At 42.8% G+C, this 17,196-nt stretch overlaps 1 protein-coding gene across 1 annotated transcript in view; it reads left to right on the forward strand.

Annotated features, from left to right (window-relative positions):
• The window catches only part of LOC109482606 (A disintegrin and metalloproteinase with thrombospondin motifs 18-like), a 36,281-nt gene extending 20,296 nt beyond the window's left edge, over positions 1-15,985 (forward strand). The window contains exons 7-30 of the mRNA XM_019785398.1: positions 274-440; positions 896-1,031; positions 1,308-1,476; positions 1,896-1,979; positions 2,399-2,520; positions 2,795-2,938; positions 3,390-3,524; positions 4,665-4,926; positions 5,347-5,498; positions 5,693-5,756; positions 6,058-6,166; positions 6,752-6,885; positions 7,247-7,367; positions 7,576-7,653; positions 8,086-8,243; positions 9,943-10,117; positions 10,478-10,607; positions 10,946-11,147; positions 11,695-11,902; positions 12,454-12,618; positions 13,117-13,296; positions 13,837-14,018; positions 14,575-14,743; positions 15,226-15,985. Of these exons, the coding sequence (XP_019640957.1) occupies positions 274-440; positions 896-1,031; positions 1,308-1,476; positions 1,896-1,979; positions 2,399-2,520; positions 2,795-2,938; positions 3,390-3,524; positions 4,665-4,926; positions 5,347-5,498; positions 5,693-5,756; positions 6,058-6,166; positions 6,752-6,885; positions 7,247-7,367; positions 7,576-7,653; positions 8,086-8,243; positions 9,943-10,117; positions 10,478-10,607; positions 10,946-11,147; positions 11,695-11,902; positions 12,454-12,618; positions 13,117-13,296; positions 13,837-14,018; positions 14,575-14,727 (3,430 nt within the window). The 3' untranslated portion in view covers positions 14,728-14,743; positions 15,226-15,985. The remainder of the gene's footprint in view (positions 1-273; positions 441-895; positions 1,032-1,307; positions 1,477-1,895; positions 1,980-2,398; positions 2,521-2,794; positions 2,939-3,389; positions 3,525-4,664; positions 4,927-5,346; positions 5,499-5,692; positions 5,757-6,057; positions 6,167-6,751; positions 6,886-7,246; positions 7,368-7,575; positions 7,654-8,085; positions 8,244-9,942; positions 10,118-10,477; positions 10,608-10,945; positions 11,148-11,694; positions 11,903-12,453; positions 12,619-13,116; positions 13,297-13,836; positions 14,019-14,574; positions 14,744-15,225) is intronic.
• The last annotated feature ends 1,211 nt before the right edge of the window (positions 15,986-17,196 follow it).

Here is a 17,196-nt window from a genome sequence, read left to right on the forward strand (position 1 = left end):
CATTCTCTTAGCTAAAGATGATATATTTTTCTGTGTAGTTTTTAGATAGTGCTCTATGCAGATTTATGTAAGAATTTATAATAGTTCATTCTTGCTTTAAGAAATTGACTCACTGGAATTGTCTTCGTCAGCTTTTTGACCCAGTGTCTATAACACTTGGGTTAGAGATTCGGTCAAAAATTCCGAGTTGGAGAATATATTAATTTTTCATTATGTAATTTTACCAACTCTTGTGAACTTTAATGCTAATCAATTTTTTTTCTACCCCTTCAGAACTGACTACATGAATGACTACGACCTGGACAATGACATGCCGCAGGCCGCGGAGCCCCGTCGTGAGGAGGAGGTGGTGCACTTCACGGACGTGTACCCGGACGGAGACCTGGGCAGGCTGGACAACACCTTCGGCGCGCACCTGCAGGTGGAGCAACACGAGGACGGTAAGCAGTACAATCACGCCCTCTGGCGACTTTTAGTTCGAGCTGCAGGTGTTTGGTTATTAGTCAGTAGTGATTTTTACGAAATTTGATCTGTATTGCATTTGTATATAAACTTGTGTTTAAATTTTCTTGGAGGTCGTCTTTATGTACTAGTACCTAAACCTCGTAATTCAGCTGTTGTTGGTCAACAGGTGGGCGTTAAACAAAATAAACCAGTCCTTTATCCAATCATTCATTCATGATCGTAAACAGGGATAAAGTTTTGGTGTGGTTTGCTTTTTGGTGGTTTGAGGATCGACAAAATAATTGCAGTTGGAGTTTTCTGGCGGAATTGCAGCTACATATCAATTTCATATTGAAGGCGTATTTAAAACACAGTTTCGCTATGGTGGTGAAAGCTCCATGATTTACATGTATTTGGAGTTCATGTCGTAATGTTGTTGTCCCCATGACAGGATCCATCACTGTCCACCAGAAGCCAAACGTCACTCAGCAGGAGAACGAGCCGCTTACCCCCGGGCTGACCGAGCTGGGCCCGCCGCCCAAACCTGAGGTGGAGGATCCCCGCCCAATCCAGTTCGTCAGGGCAAGGTAAAACAATATCAATATCAGATGACAAAAAAGCTAAACGTTCTGTCCAACACTAACTTAGTAAATTGGCCATGGGACTTACCGAAATTTTCATCAGCCTTGTTCACGGATTGGACCCGTCTACTGCAGCTTCTGGGACGGGACGTCGGAAACACGTGATTGCAGCAAAGGGTCGTACGTGTCAGATAACCTGTGTCTCCCCCCGTCTCTGTTCAGTGTTGGACGGTTGACCCGAGTGTACACTTTCATGCTAATGAATCTTCATGTTTTTCCCAGCGCCCCTGAAAAGATGTCCCGCAGCATGGACTTCACGACAAACGGCGATGAGAGCGGGTTCCGTAACAACTACCGCCCGTACGTGGAGATGATGATCGTGGCAGACAAGTCCATGTACCAGTACCACGGCTCTAACGTGCAGAACTACGTCCTGACAGCCATGAACGTGGTAAGTACGCCGTCTGTGATGAAGAAAATCGGGCTTAAATTACGTTGCCATGTCTAAATAGAATGATACCGTAGAACAAGTTAATTCATAAAGCAATGTCTTCTTTTTGGTTGATATTGCTGTGACAGTCACGATTATCAGCTGATATTTTATAGCCAATAACTTTATCAACATAAGAAACGTTATATTGATACGGGACTTATAATTGTTTGTCACCATAATCGAAAGGAAAACCATAAACAAGCAATGCATAATAATTTGTTTGTAATATTCTTCTCATTCTTTAAAGATGGCCGATATCGTAACCAGTTCTATCCTCAGGTATAACCCAAAAGTCGAGGTGATACGTTTACCTGTTCAATGTCTTCACAGTCCGAGAAAAATTCAGACTGAAATTCTGCCTTCCCTTCCATCTCCAGGCTGCCAGCCTGTACCGCGACGGAACCATCGGCACCGACATCTCCCTTCACGTGGTCAAACTCATCGTCCTGGAGACAGACCAGGTCAGGTCGCACTTCATTCACCTCACAAAGTCGACTACACTGTTTGACACGTTTTGTCATATATACTAAATCACTCCAATCTAATTCACTTCCGGGACGAAAGTATTGTTTTGGGTGGCTCTGTTGTAGTGAGAGTTTGTATGTATCTTGTCCGGAGTAATAAGGATTGGAAGCTCAGTGGTTCAATTAAATCATATCGTTGTGACCTGGCATGCCCTGGGTGGTATGAAACATGGTGTAATACCGGAGTCATACAATGATTCGATTGATAATCCATTTTATGATGTAATTCAATCGGGCATTTCCACATTACGAATGAAATGCAGTCACAAAATTCCAAAACACTTTCCGGATGTCTGAAAACGAAACCTTCGATTTCATTGTTATACTCAAAATATACAACTTTACCCGTTGTACAGTCTGGACTGTCCATCTCTAACGATGCCACGACCCTGCTGGACAGTTTCTGTTACTGGCAGCAGCAGCACCAGCCCGGTGAGAGCGACCATCAGCATTACGACGTGGCTACTCTCATCACCAGGTTTGCTATTCTTTTTTTTTTTGCTTGTAGCACATGTAGGAACCTACTCAATCAATAAAACGTTTAACAACCAACAGCTAGTTATGTCATATATATAGAATATGGAAAGTTAATACCTTTCTTTGTACATCCTTTGTACTCAATACCCTTACATGAAACAGCACCTTGGCCATGCACGACAAAGGTGTTGTCTGCATTTTGCATATAAACCGCTATGTGGCGCGCATACCTTACTGGGACCACCATACGACTTCGTTACGTTGTTGCCTTGCAGGACTGACCTGACCCGGTACGGCGATCCTGGTATCCTGGGTCTGGCCAAGCTGAGCGCCGCCTGTGTGGACTCCCGTCACTGCTCCGTCAACGAGGACTCCGGTCTCCACGTCGCCTTCACCATTGCTCACGAGACTGGCCACAAGTAAGGCACTAGTGTGTTCGTTTCACCCTTAAACATAAGTCACAACACTTCTTGACATTAGAAGGACATTATGTAGCATTTCTCTCAACCAAAACTGAAATATTTCAATTGGAAAAAATGTTCATGTGATTGTCATTTACTTCCACTTTTCAACACATATTTGTGCTGTCATTTCACATTTCTGACATTTATGATTGGCGCTAATAAACAACCCACACGAGGTGCACTTATTTGTGGTGCCACCACAAACTACTGGAACGTAAACAAACAAGAATGGCAGCTGTGTTTCTAGCTTTTAAACGCGCTCGGATGACACTTATTTGCAATGGAGAAGAGTTGATTTAACTTATTTTGTAAAGAAATGACCAGAAACATATTGCCTTTTTATATCGGCCTCAAATGTCCTCAATTATATCCACTAAACATAGCTTTGCCTTATTTTCCTCCCAAGTCTGGGAATCCGCCACGACGGAGACGGTAACTCCTGCGGAGACTCTGTGAACGTCATGGCCACCTCCAGCGTGTCAGGCACCAGCGCCTACGAGTGGTCCACCTGCAGCGCCACCCAGCTCGAAGACTTCCTCAGGTACAGAGGAGGACGCCTGTGTAGTTACCAGTGTAGTGAAGATACATGTACCACCACTAGCCACCAGTGTAGTGCAGATACCACCGCAAGCCACCAGTACTATGCTTACTATCCACCAGTGTAGTGCAGAGACCACCGCTAGCCACCAGTGTAATGTAGAGACCACCGCTAGGCACCAGTGTAGTGTAGATACCGCCGCTAGCCACCAGTGTAGTGTAGATACCACCGCTAGGCACCAGTGTAGTGTAGATACCGCCGCTAGCCACCAGTGTAGTGTAGATACCGCCGCTAGGCACCAGTGTAGTGCAGATACCACCGCTGAGATACTACTGCAGTGTAGCGCTATAGGTCAAGGTTGATGATGGACCTTCTGTAGGTCAAGGTTGATGATGGTACTGCATCAGAACTTCCAATTTCTGTATCCTATGATATTGGCATGTTATCATGAAAGTTCATCTGTGTTGGTAGTAATCATAGTAAAACGTTAAACTTTATTCCAACACACTATTTACAGGGATCAAATTTTCAGCGACTACTGTCGCCTTCATCAGGATAATTAATGACCAATCACTTCACAACGTGATCTCGCGAGAGTTACGGTTTACAAACACGTGACTTCACTCACACGAGACTTTACTGATACGTGACGTAAGCAATTGATCAAAAGTGCCAGGGAGTTTATATCGTCCACCATCTCTATTAAGTGAAGGCTGAATCGAATCACCGGGCCACACAGTCTCTCTGGACAAAGTTAGAATACTGGACACTGAACAGGACTACTTGCTAAGAGGCATTAAGGAGGCTATATATATCAGAGCACTTCAGCCTTCACTTAATAGAGATGGTGGACGATATAAACTCCCTGGCACTTTTGATCAATTGCTTACGTCACGTATCAGTAAAGTCTCGTGTGAGTGAAGTCACGTGTTTGTAAACCGTAACTCTCGCGAGATCACGTTGTGAAGTGATTGGTCATTAATTATCCTGATGAAGGCGACAGTAGTCGCTGAAAATTTGATCCCTGTAAATAGTGTGTTGGAATAAAGTTTAACGTTTTACTATATTGGCATGTTGATGACATCGTTGTTTCGCTAACCGTGGCGGGACTGCCGTGCTGATGACTTGTGTTTCATTCTCTAGCACCTACCAAGCACAGTGCCTGTTCGACCGGCCGACCTATTCCGGCATCACCATGGATCCCAACATGAAGCCCGGTCAGACCTACACCGCCGACGACCAGTGCCGCCTGGCGTACGGCGGGAACGCCTACAAGTGCCGCTTCGACCCCACCGGCGGGAACGGCGACCTCTGCGCCAAGCTGTTCTGTCACGTCACTTCCGACATGAGCTGTAGCTCGAACAAGCAGCCGATGTTGGACGGCACAGCATGCGGAGACAGGCAGGTAGGTTTGGGACCCTGTCACGCACGTTGTACGATCGTCGCACGATAATAGTAAGATTGAAATATGAGGTTTAGGGATACATCATACAGTGCGTAGCCAAAATTCCGCTGTCTTGTTACCGAAAAGGCTGCCTTGTCGAAGGTTCGTTCTGTCACAGCCTGCTACGGCATCATCGTGATTTGGTCGTTGTTAGCATCTTCCACTGCAAACTTTTTGTCCAAATCTCGCCGACAATCAGCACTCCCTCAGATTTGACCCTTCTAGCGGATACCCTTTAAAAAGTAACCAGCCCATCCTTTTTATGAAATTATAAGGATATACAACCGTACCTTCGAGGTTAAGAAAACTAAATACTATCTGAAGACATCAATACATTGTCTTTAGTTGCGCATACCGATGTTTACCATTCCGTTGTCCCAGTGGTGTGTCCGTGGCACCTGTGTGGCGTACGGAACCAACGGCCCCCAGGCTGTGGACGGAGGGTGGTCCGCCTGGGAGACCAGCTGGGGCACCTGCAGCCGTACCTGCGGTTCCGGTGTGCAGTTCAGGAGGCGCTACTGCAACAACCCCGAGTAAGTAGAGACAATATCTCGCTTTTCAGTCAGAAATAAGAGAACAGAATCTGATATTAGATGGAAGGTTTGTTAAGTGCTTAAGTATGAAATAGTGAATTAGGCACAAAACTGCACATTTTTTTGTCTATTTGCTATTACAGTTTACATTCTATTATAGAATCTATGTTTGATTTCATTTCTCCATTGTCCAGGCCCCAGCACGGAGGTGCTCCTTGTTCCGGAGATGACACCATGTTCCAACTGTGTAACACCCAGGTCAGTAGCAAACTACCTTCAAATCATGCTACTTATAAACCAAACATGACTGTCCGTCACAATATAATTAACAGTTCAACCAATGAGAGGATGGCAATTGTCGGTTCGACCAATGAGAGAGCGGCATCACGCCATTAAATAGTTTCATTTTGCATATGATGCATGTAGGTGGGTGGAGCATCAGGATCAGTCTATCATGCAAGCGGGTGCTACTTTTGTTGCTGTTGGTGATTTCCATATCGATAGGCCTGTATTATCTTTTCTATTTTGATAGCATCTTCCTTCTTTTTCTCTTTCCCAGCCGTGTGCAGTGTCTCAGTCCGAGTTCCGTGCCCAGCAGTGCGCGGCCACCAACAACCAGCCTTTCAATGGGCAGTTCTACACATGGGAACCGTACATGGCACTTCCAGGTAAACCTGGACAACACTTCACTACATAACTCTGGCAACTGAATAGATTTTGAAAACGGTTAGACGTTTCAGGTAGCATCCCACCTTTCGCCGTACACTACCATTCGCCATTGACAGTCACCGACAAAAGATACACAGCTTTAACACCTTTGTGACTATTTAATTATCAAATTTTATCCGTAATCTCAAATTTTGCTGATGCTTACATAAATGCCTCATTCTTATCAAAGTTTAAAATCAATTTTTTAAACATGGTTAACAAACGTTTATCAATATTCAGTGGAGCCATCGTCCTGTGTACTGACCCACTCACTTCTAGCACGTGATCTTACTGAACGAACGGACTTTATTGATCGACACTCGTACATGGTACAATTAATGGCATCAACTATTAAACAATACTAAAATACGATTTTATCATACACTAATGACAACAAAATATCATCGATATCAGTTTTATGGATGATTCGATCTTGCTTTAGGAATAAAGTACATGTACAAAGATATTGTAATTGACCTATGGAGAATATAGAAGCTGGACATGGCAAAGGTACATGGCAAATATCTATATTATGCTTGTTTTAGGGGACTACCTGTGCCAGTTCTACTGCTTCTCTCCCGAGGCTCGCATCTACACTTCCCGCGGTGACAAGTACATCGACGGCACCAGGTGTAACGACCAGAGCGACTCTGACATCTGTGTGGAGGGACAATGTGTCGTAAGTAATGTCTGTCCATCACAATTAGCAGTTCAACCAATGAGAGAATGGCAATTATCATTTCGACCAATGAGAGAGAAACTGCATGTCCTTCAAATCACTGCATACACCTCTTCGTTCATTTACAGCCAAACACATTTGCCAAAGATGCCAGACAATTCCGCATGGCATTTGTAGGAAGATTTACTTAAATAATGAAGACTGGAGAATTTCGATTTTCTCTTTAATAAAAGATAAAGATCAGAAGTGACATACATTAAACATTTGTTTTCAAGCCATTCCTGAAATTATACAGCTTAACCATAGAACAAGGAAACACATATGGAAGACATACATCTAACGCGTTACCGTGATGTTTCAGACCTTCGGTTGCGATGGGCTGCCTAACTCCGGAACTGTGTTTGACCGCTGTGGCGTGTGTGACGGAAACGGAAACACCTGCCAGCCCATGTCCGGAACCTACACCGCCGGCCAGAAGAACCGTAAGTAGAATGGATCATATTCAAACAAAACTTTTGGTGCCCATTTAAGTACGACGTAAGATGTTATCAAACGAAACCTTAACCCACGCAGAAGCAAATTCTGGCGAATTCGCATTCTTTTCTCTTGACACGTATTTCTAGTATTAAAGGATTAAATGTGCTGTTAAGAAAACTAATTTGATGTTAATCTTTTATCTTTCAATCACAGAATATGTTACCTTCCTGACATTGCCACCCGGATCCACCGCTGCCAGTGTTACAGAAGCCAACTACTGGTGCCATTTGGGTAAGTTGAAAACACACTACCGACCGAGCCTAGAGCTCACTATCCATCACAATTATATAATTAGCAGTTCAACCAATGGTAGCATGGCAATTAGCGATTTGACCAATAAGAGAGGATAGCTGTATTTCCATTCACATTTCATGTTCTTTTTAAATGGGCGAGCTACGGTTTTTTTTCTATGTTGCAGCTATCTGTTTTAGTAAACCTTAAGAACTTAAGCTTATGGTCCTCACAATGGATTGGTGATTAATTTTATAAAAGGTTCCTGACACAGTCCGCATTAGCTAGTTGGGATTCTATCTGTAACAGCTATCAAATCTTCCCAACCATAAGTTTATTTCTAGCTACATCATGAAGTGAGGCGTCACTGACTGTTGCTAAATTGTGCAGCAAAATTTAATGATGTGACAAAACTTTGTTTTCCCCGTGTAGCCGTGAGGGTGAACGGTAGGTATGCCTTCAGCGGCAACGGCGTCCAGGCCAACAGTGGTCAGTACCTCGTGGACGGACTGAACATCGTCTACACCAAGAGTCCAGAAGAGTTGACCATCGCTGGCCCTGTCCCTGCTAACACACTGGTGGAGATCCAGGTATGTCATTGTTGTTGCAATTGTTGTTGTTGTTGTTTATATTGTTTTCTTCTTCGTGTTGGTAGATCGTTGTCCGACTAGCTTTTGTTACATTGCTTTTGACAGAAAATCCATGCTTGTATCTTTTATGTTATCACTGAATATCTTTGTTGCAAGTTAGATGTATTGCTCCAGATTTTGTTCTCTTGTTGCTATGGACGATAAGGAAAAGCCTGTAGCTTTAGCTAAGCTTTTTGCAGCAGGCATTTCTATACTTGCTCTTGCATGCGGGTAGAATATGCAATACAAAGCTACTATATTATCGAGATTGCACCAACAATCTTTGCTTCGCTGCTTTGGTATCGCACACTGTTACAGGACATGTCGTTCTCATTCTAAATTGCACTGCAGTAGCACCGTAAAATCCCCAATAGTAATCCTCTTTCACTGAGGTAAAATATTAAAGTACTACCTTGTAATAATCCCAGAATTTAGAGTGAACAGTTTCCCATAACAACATTTCCAAAGTTTTCGTAAGATATTTCGCAAAATATTTCTACAGTTTTTGTAAAAAAAATTGTATATCTTTAACTTCTGGCACAAGAAGGCTCGTTCAAATTGTTCAAAGCTCCTGAATCATTAGGAAAAAAAATAAAGTTGCTAATTGACAGATATTGTTGAAACAGTTTCTTTCTTGCTCGCCTGTAAAAAAAACATTGATTTATTTCATACCCTGCATGAGTAAGTTTATTTTCTGAAAGCCAGGTTTTACTTTGGGGATTTTAAGATGTTACTCTTCAAGTTTGTTTTTCTTAACCCTGACCGTAGCCCTGTCAAAATCATCACAAGAGTGCAGAGTTAACGTGAATCTTTGGAATCGTGGCCAGAACATTGTATCACAAAACAATGCTCTTGTCATCATTCTTTAAACGATTTGCACAAAAACTTCCTGCACTCTTGGTTGATTTCCACATGGCTATGTGAGAAGAAAAATTTCCCCCACCAAATCTTGGCTGCACCTTATTGCTCTACCAATAGGTGCATCGTCTGTACAGTGACACAGAGTATCTGGGAGTTGCTCCAGAGATTGAGTACGAATTTTATAAGCCTGCTGAGGGTGCCGCGGGTGCCGTTAGTTACTCATGGGATTCCAACTGGTCGGCTTGCAGTAGGACGTGTGGAACAGGTAATGCTTTTGTAGTGTAAGACCTGCATTGGAATTGTCTCCTTGTGTTATGCTTTTCATTCTGGCAAAACCAAACTATTTCAACACTGTTTGAACACTGGCTGAAAGTTTTGTCTGAAAATGATCTAGTGACAAAATAGAATCCACTGTGCCAGAATACAAGGGGACGATTCTCGTTGCACCTAATGAAGACCTTTCCACCAGATTCGTGGAGGAAATGTTATTTGTGGACAAATTCAAAATGGGTCTGGTAACTCCACATTTTGAGCCTTCCTCTGCGAATCTGGTGAAATATTGAAACATCAGGCAGTGCTCCATCAAGCCCATATCCGTCACTGAAATCAATGGCCAATGCTTTAAATTTAGTTGTTCAAACCTGGTTATGAACAACGACAACCTTCAATTGTTTACATGTAATACACATTTTTTTCTGATATATTGACGCTCTGGGCTTGATGTTGCGCGGATTCCTAACATGAAGGGTTCGGGAACCTCTCAGCTCATGGGCGGCCCGCCTTTATCCCCCACCCGTAGGTGTACCGTCACTACCTCGACACAGAGTTCGTAGGTGTGGCCCCGCAGGTCGAGTTCTCCTACCTCGGCCCCATCTATCACTCCTTCTCCGGCAGCGAGGAAGTCATCTCTTTTGCGGCGGTCGAGTATGTCTGGGATAGCACCTGGAGGGAGTGTTCCGAATCATGTGGAACAGGTGATACAGACATAACCGTGTACAGGTGTTACAGGTGTTCACCTGGAGGTGTAGGACACCTGGGCAATGGAATGTGTTGTATTTTATATTTGAATGCCTGACAATTGAATGAGACCTTGCGCATCAATGCACCCATCTATATTAGACCTTGAATACAGCAAGATATCCCAACAAATTATTGTTGTTTATGTATATTATTGTTGTTTATGTATATTATGAAAGATTCGGCAGATATCAATCAGCAAATATCAATTTCTCAACAAAACATTTGACATCACTATGCATATATATGTTATATTTGAGAGAAAAAATATACAAAGATCCTTTCACAGCTCACGTCTTGTACTTTCCTTCTGCTAGGTACCCAGAGCCTGTTCGTCCAGTGTGTGAGGAACGATGACGGCTCCAGGGTGGATGACACCTACTGTGAGGCAGGGAACAGACCATCAGCCCAGACCCGCAGCTGCAACCTGCAGGCCTGCCCAGCATTGTACGTTCTTATTATAAAACTGGAAATTGTAGATTTCACACTATTGAAAAGTGTTTTGTTGTTGTTTTTAATTTATTGGAAGTGTATTGTACGATCATCGTCAGGCGTCATGTTTCATTTATGTTTCATACCATGATTACACAGTACACACTCCCGGCTAACTCGTGCCACATCCTACCACCCATGCCGGATTACAACCTTGTCAATCAACTGAAAACCAATCTCCACCCACCCAGAAGACTTCATGCGCGCGATATATGGACCCTGATTTAAAAGCTGTTAGGTCTGTCAATTTCTAATACTTAAACTAAGATCCCCATTTCTTGCCGTACCAACAGCTGGAACACGGGAAGCTATGGCGCCTGCTCTGCCACCTGTGGCGGCGGTACTCAGACCAGACTCGTGCAGTGCATGAGGAATAACGGGCAGGTCGATCAGGTGGTGTCCGACTCCGAGTGTAAGACAGCCAAGCCCGCCACCACCATGTCCTGTAACACCGAGGCCTGCCCGGGCGTGTGGGTGGCCACAACCTGGACAAGTGTAAGGCACTCTCTGCATATAGATAATAACGTTATTTTATTGAGAACCAGCAAAGTTTTACGAGTTGAGTTTTACACGTCGACGCTTCACGATGACCACCCGCTACCTTATTCAGGATAATTCTGGCTGGTTTTACTTCGTACTGACGCTATGTGTTGCTGCCGCAGTGTTAGAATGAGGTTCAAACGTATCGTCTAATGTATCTACAAAAATATGCTACAAACAATGATAACTCTCTACATAGCTTACAAAGCTACATACTGTTTACGAATCATCATTACTTCACAAAAATAAACAATGAATGTCAAAACTGTATACTGTTGGATGCAATTCGTTGGTATTTTATGATCTTTTAGTAGCTGAGTAACTGTTTTGGCACATTTTAATAAAATTCCTATCTATAAGCAGATGATTTCCAACAGCAAGAATATATGCAAACTAGCAACAGAAGATTAGTCTTCTAATTTTGTTGCTTCAGTTATCAGATGACATTACTCAAGAGGTCGTTTCTCATCAATTATTGTAACCCTCTATCTTCCCTTTGCAGTGCTCAGTGACCTGTGGGTTCGGACAGATCACCCGTACTGTGACCTGCCGCCCGGACAGCAACTCTCCTTACGTCATCGAAGCCAGCAACTGTGACTCCAGCTCCAAGCCTCCGGAGGTCCAGACCTGCTACACCGGGCAGTGCCCCGCCGTTACCCAGCGTCCCGTCACCACCACCACCCCTGCTCCTGCCGGCGGATGGGCTGAAGGTAGGCCAGTTTTGCGTCTTCAAGTTGAACTTACCAGACAAGAACAGTAACTACTAAACATGAACTAAGTAGTATTTGCATGGCCACACCAGTGACCGAAGGTGTATCGTCCCCTCACAATAAAATCACAATGTTTCTTTGAGACCTCAATTACTAAAGACATACAAAAATCCAACTAAGGAAATCCATGAAAAGGATCATGAATTATAGGTACGAACACACATACAGAACACAAAACAAAATCCCCTCTTAGGATAGATGAACCTTCTTCTTGAAAGCAACAAGGGGCAATATATTTTTGTCTGGCCAATTGTGTGAACAATGAAAGTCATGGGCAAAGAACACGTTGTCAGATTATATACATCTTTAATTCATATTTGATAGTTTTAATTTGTATCTGTAACTGCATTGTTCATCAATTTTTGTTGTGATCTATATCTAGCACAGTGTGGCAAAATGTACAATAAAGGTCGTCAATCCTTCTTGGTTGCTCAGACAATCCGCTGCATCTACATGTGTAACTTCATTTATTTGTTTTTGGTCATCTTCAGGAGGACAGTTGACCGGATGTGACGTGCAGGCCACCTACCTGTCCGGCACGGTCAGCCGTGTTGGTCACCAGACGAACGGAGCCACCTGTTCTCAGGCGCTGGTCGTGCCTCTCGGCAAGGTCATGACCATCAAGTTTGAGTTCCTGAACATCGACTGCACACAAGGTAGGGAACATACAGCTGTATACGATCAGAACCTTCGCATATTGTCGGCTTTGTTGATTCTTACTCAAACACATTTATATATGGTGGGAGGAGTCTAAATCCTTTCTGCTATAAAGATGCAACATGATGTAACCCAACACTAGTTACCGTGGTGACAGACGCCTGGTTCTGGTCATTGATCTTTTGTGTTTGGAACGGAAGAAGAGGTAAACATGATTAACAAGAGTTCCGCGACTTCAGACCTCAGAGAAATGATGACAAACTTTATGACTGACGTATTATAAAGGTGTCTGGTTATGCAAATAAGGCCCTCATTTGCATAAATTCTGTCAGTTGATGCAGATGGTCTTCTCTAACCAAATGACACAAGTTGCCCAACGTTTGCAATTCTTGCATAAAAAAATGCGGGTTTATAATTTACTCATCTATCACGCAAATGAGCCATGATTTGCACGATCTGCTGCTTTAAATGTCCCCTGCTACTTTAAATGTCCACAGGAGAGTACTTCGCCATTGTGGACGGCGGCAGCATCATGCGTTACTGCGGCACCACCCTGTACCCAGACTACACCTCCAAGTCTAACGTCCTGTACGTGCAGCACGCCACCAAGTCCGGCACCTTCGGGCACGGCTACAGGCTGTCCTTCACCAGCGCTGACTCCGGAACACCAGTACCTTGTGAGTTTTACCTAACAACACCTATGATATGATAGCCTGGGTACAATCCTCCGACTCTTTATTGTCGCTGGCTACTACTAGTGAAAAGAGAGAGCTACCACTAGTGAAAAGAGAGAGCTAACTACGTAGGGCGGTACCTTGGCCTAAGTAATATGATATACTGTAATATAGAGCGCAAGGATGCCTATCACTTTGAAGACGTGGGAAAGAGGAAGACAGTTGTAGAAAGAGAATCAGAGTACATTACCACTAGGACACACTTCAACATCTGTGGTACAAAGACCGATATTTTCCATGTGCTATTATCATGCATATGTCCAGTTTCTATATCCACCTACAATATATAGGCCAACATCTTTTTACTTCATTCCACACATGAAGATAATGTTACTCTTATACTGCTATCGATAATATTTTGTAGTCATAAATGTAGGAAAAATTCGTATTATGTAGTTGTTGTCATACATTGTATTCTGTATGATTGTCGATCAATAGAGTTTCGTTCATTCATTCGTGTTTCATCTTGATGTTGTCCTCCAGCTTGTGAGTACCAGATCACCCAGCCGACAGGCACCATCCAGGCCCCCAACTACCCGAACGAGTACGACAGCAACTCCCGCTGTAAGTGGTACATCAACGTCAAGCCTGGGACCACCGTCAACATCAACGTCCTGGACTTCGAGGTCGAGTACGAGGCCAACTGTGGCTACGATGACTTCAAGGTAAGGACTTTAGAAGATACGTGTATAGCAATGTACATGTGCCTTTCTTGTACATGTGTATTCCCTATCAACGGTAATGCAAAATCCTTTTAGAAACATGAAATTAGTAGTAACGAACTTCTTCTAAGTTTAACCACTTAGTCTTAATATGGAGAATAAATGTTAGGTGAACCTGGCAGATGTAAGGAAATAGCTACTCTCCAAGCAGAGGTTTGGGTTTGGGGTTATTTTTGGCGTGTTTTTAGGCTTTTTTATCAGGGTTTCTCTTTTGCACTGGAATTTTTTTCACCCAACCCATTCAAAAGAGAAACCCCACTAAGAAAGCCTAAACGCAGGCCAAAAATAACCCCAAACCCAAACCTCTGCTTGGAGAGTAGAAAATAGCTTTCTATTATTATGTTTCATTTTTTCCATCACTTTTGGGCACAAATTTTCCATTTCACCTCGTACAACACATTTCGTCCCATTTCGTTTCATTCAGCACTTTCTGTGCACCACCCCAGAATGTTAACCTCCAAACTGTTCAATAATAATAATACACACAATTTCTGTCCAGATCGTCGACAGCGTGAGCGGACAGTTCGAGCGCTACTGCGGCGCCCGGACTCCCTTCACCTTCCAGTCCACCGGCAACCGGGTGGTCCTCGAACTCAACTCGGACGGCAGCGTGGGCAAGAAGGGCTTCCGCCTGTCCTACACCTCCGCCTGAAGCGGCACTTCGGAAGGTGAGTACCCCGTTCAACCATCCTTTTTAGTTCGCTCTCTCGGTCGCTTTCCCGCCATGAAGACATTACCTGCCCATCTGATAATAACGTCATGTAATAAGGTACATGTAATTCAATCAACTCGTGCTGGGTGGGGGCTGCTGCTGATTGGATGAAAAGCGTTCGGGTTTGGCCAATCAGCGCACTTCGTCAAATTCTTAGCAAATGATCAGATGACGGTCCGATAGTGCGACTCCAGTCGTTTAGGTAAGGAAGTGCGACCGAGAGAGCGTACCATTCGTAAAGGCTAAAAAGCTACTAAAAGCTAAAGAAATTAAGCTGGCATCCAGACTACTAACCAGTAAAGAAGAGGGAGTCACTCGAGACATCCGGACATAATCTCCGCAATTTATCCAGTATTAAAGTTTGATGTCTTTTATTGTTGACTTGGAACCTTTTTCAATGGGACTTACGTTTTTTTTCCCTTTTTTTTCTTGGTACAGGACTCATGGAATATGGACAAAGACAGTCAACCCATTTGGGACCAATGGTTTATTCCTCAACATCGACGACAGAAAAGTCACAAAGCAGCTAATCATGCTAACTTCTTCAACCATAAATTGATCGGTATAAAAAGCATCACAGTTGGTAAAATTCTTTCAAGTTGACTCGTCTTGTTGTCTTCGGATGTTTTATTTTTCAATCCATAGATTCAATGATCGTGAGCACTTTTGGCACAGTATACCTCTTGTTTGTAAGCACTATTTTTGGCACTTTAAACCTCTCGTTTTCATACTGTTTGTTCCTATGCAATGGTCGTTTGGAAATGATAGTAATATATTGATACACATAGTGGGTGGTTATAGCTTATGCTACCTTTTATGAAAAGGAAGGACAATCAGATGCGATGTTTCTGTAATAGTATAGTGTTTGGCAAAATACGATTCTTCTATCACATACAAGTATAGGAATGGTCTTTCACCTGTGTGCATTATAGTTAAAAATACATGTACCTTGTCCATTTTGATAATATGACTATAGCGTCAAGTCTTGAAATTCGTACCCGACGACAGATTCTATGTTGTGAAATAGATGTTATAATTTTGAATTATTCAAACACACAAAAAATATGTTTATATGGATGTAACGATGTGAGTTTGCTGTTGTTGAGAAACAAAGTTTCGACATTGTCCATTTCTTGTGGATGTATTTTGGAACATTTTATTCAGGAGCGAGATTAAAGACTACATGTCAGTAAACAAACTCTATGAATTATGCTACCTTCTCTGTTCTTTCCTCCTTTTTCCATTTCTGAATAAATGATGTAGCTTCCTTGGTAATCTGCACAGAAATGAAGAGAGTGTGGTTGCATGGTTCTTTGTTCAGGAGTGACAATAAATAGCTTTTTCTTTGATCATCAGAATTAAGAACTTAAATCACCACTAAATAATCTCAGAGGTTGACGCAAAGACAAGAAAAGAGATAAGAAAAAAATAAGATTACAAACACAAAATAGGGCTTTCTTTAGGACGTAGGTTTTCTGTTGCTGAAGACGGTATTACAAAGAAAGTTAGCGATACAAAGAATGGTTCATTTAATACATTATACTACAGTCTTTTTGTAATCTTATGAATTAATTTTATTCGCCTATTGAAACCCGGATAGATTAATAGTTCCACAATCTCATACCTTTGCCAATTAATGTTAACCTTTGCAACTAACGAACTATGTATAAAAACGATAAGGAACGCACCAGACGATTTATTATTACTCCGTGAAGGTCTTCCTGCTGCATGAGTATTGTGGTCAGTTGGTTTTACGCGTTAACAGGTAAAACGGTTCCCTTTGTTTTATATGCATGTAATTTTAAACGTCGTCTGCGGGCATGCCCATGATGATGCACGTATTTTTATTTTTACCATAGCTGTTCCCGTGGTTAATGTAATATTTCAGAAGCACCCCTACATTTAATAGACTTTTGGAAAATTTGACGGTTGTGAGTTTACTAATCGTGGGGGGGGGGCGGACTCAGGTCATTGCGTGCACACCGAAACTCTGAATTCCATGTAACTTTCCTCGCCGTTCCTAAAGAGTTGCTATCACGTCACATGTGATTGGCGCTACGAAGCCATCTCCGTTTACTTACTTACACTCTCAACATCATACATGTTCAAGCACACTTGGAAAATGAACACGCTCATAGTTCAAGGTTAAGGTACCGCCTCATACTGGTCCTGAAATGTATCATGCTTGATAGATTTACATTTAATTATTAGTCTCTAAACTGGTTGTCCCCTGTCCGTAGGAGAGTTGTAGTTTTCCCAGGTTGAGGGGAATTGGGGAAAGCTATAACGTTACGTAGTTCAGGAAATGTATCAAGTTGTTAAGCAATTATATAGAAAGAATATTACCAGCTGTTGTAAGCAGTGCTCACACACTGTTTACATCGCTATACTGCCCCCAATCTGCAAAAT

The sequence above is a fragment of the Branchiostoma belcheri genome, unplaced genomic scaffold, assembly GCF_001625305.1.
Source record: "Branchiostoma belcheri isolate BF01 breed outbred unplaced genomic scaffold, Haploidv18h27 scaffold6, whole genome shotgun sequence".
In the NCBI taxonomy this organism is placed as follows: Eukaryota; Metazoa; Chordata; class Leptocardii; order Amphioxiformes; family Branchiostomatidae; genus Branchiostoma; species Branchiostoma belcheri.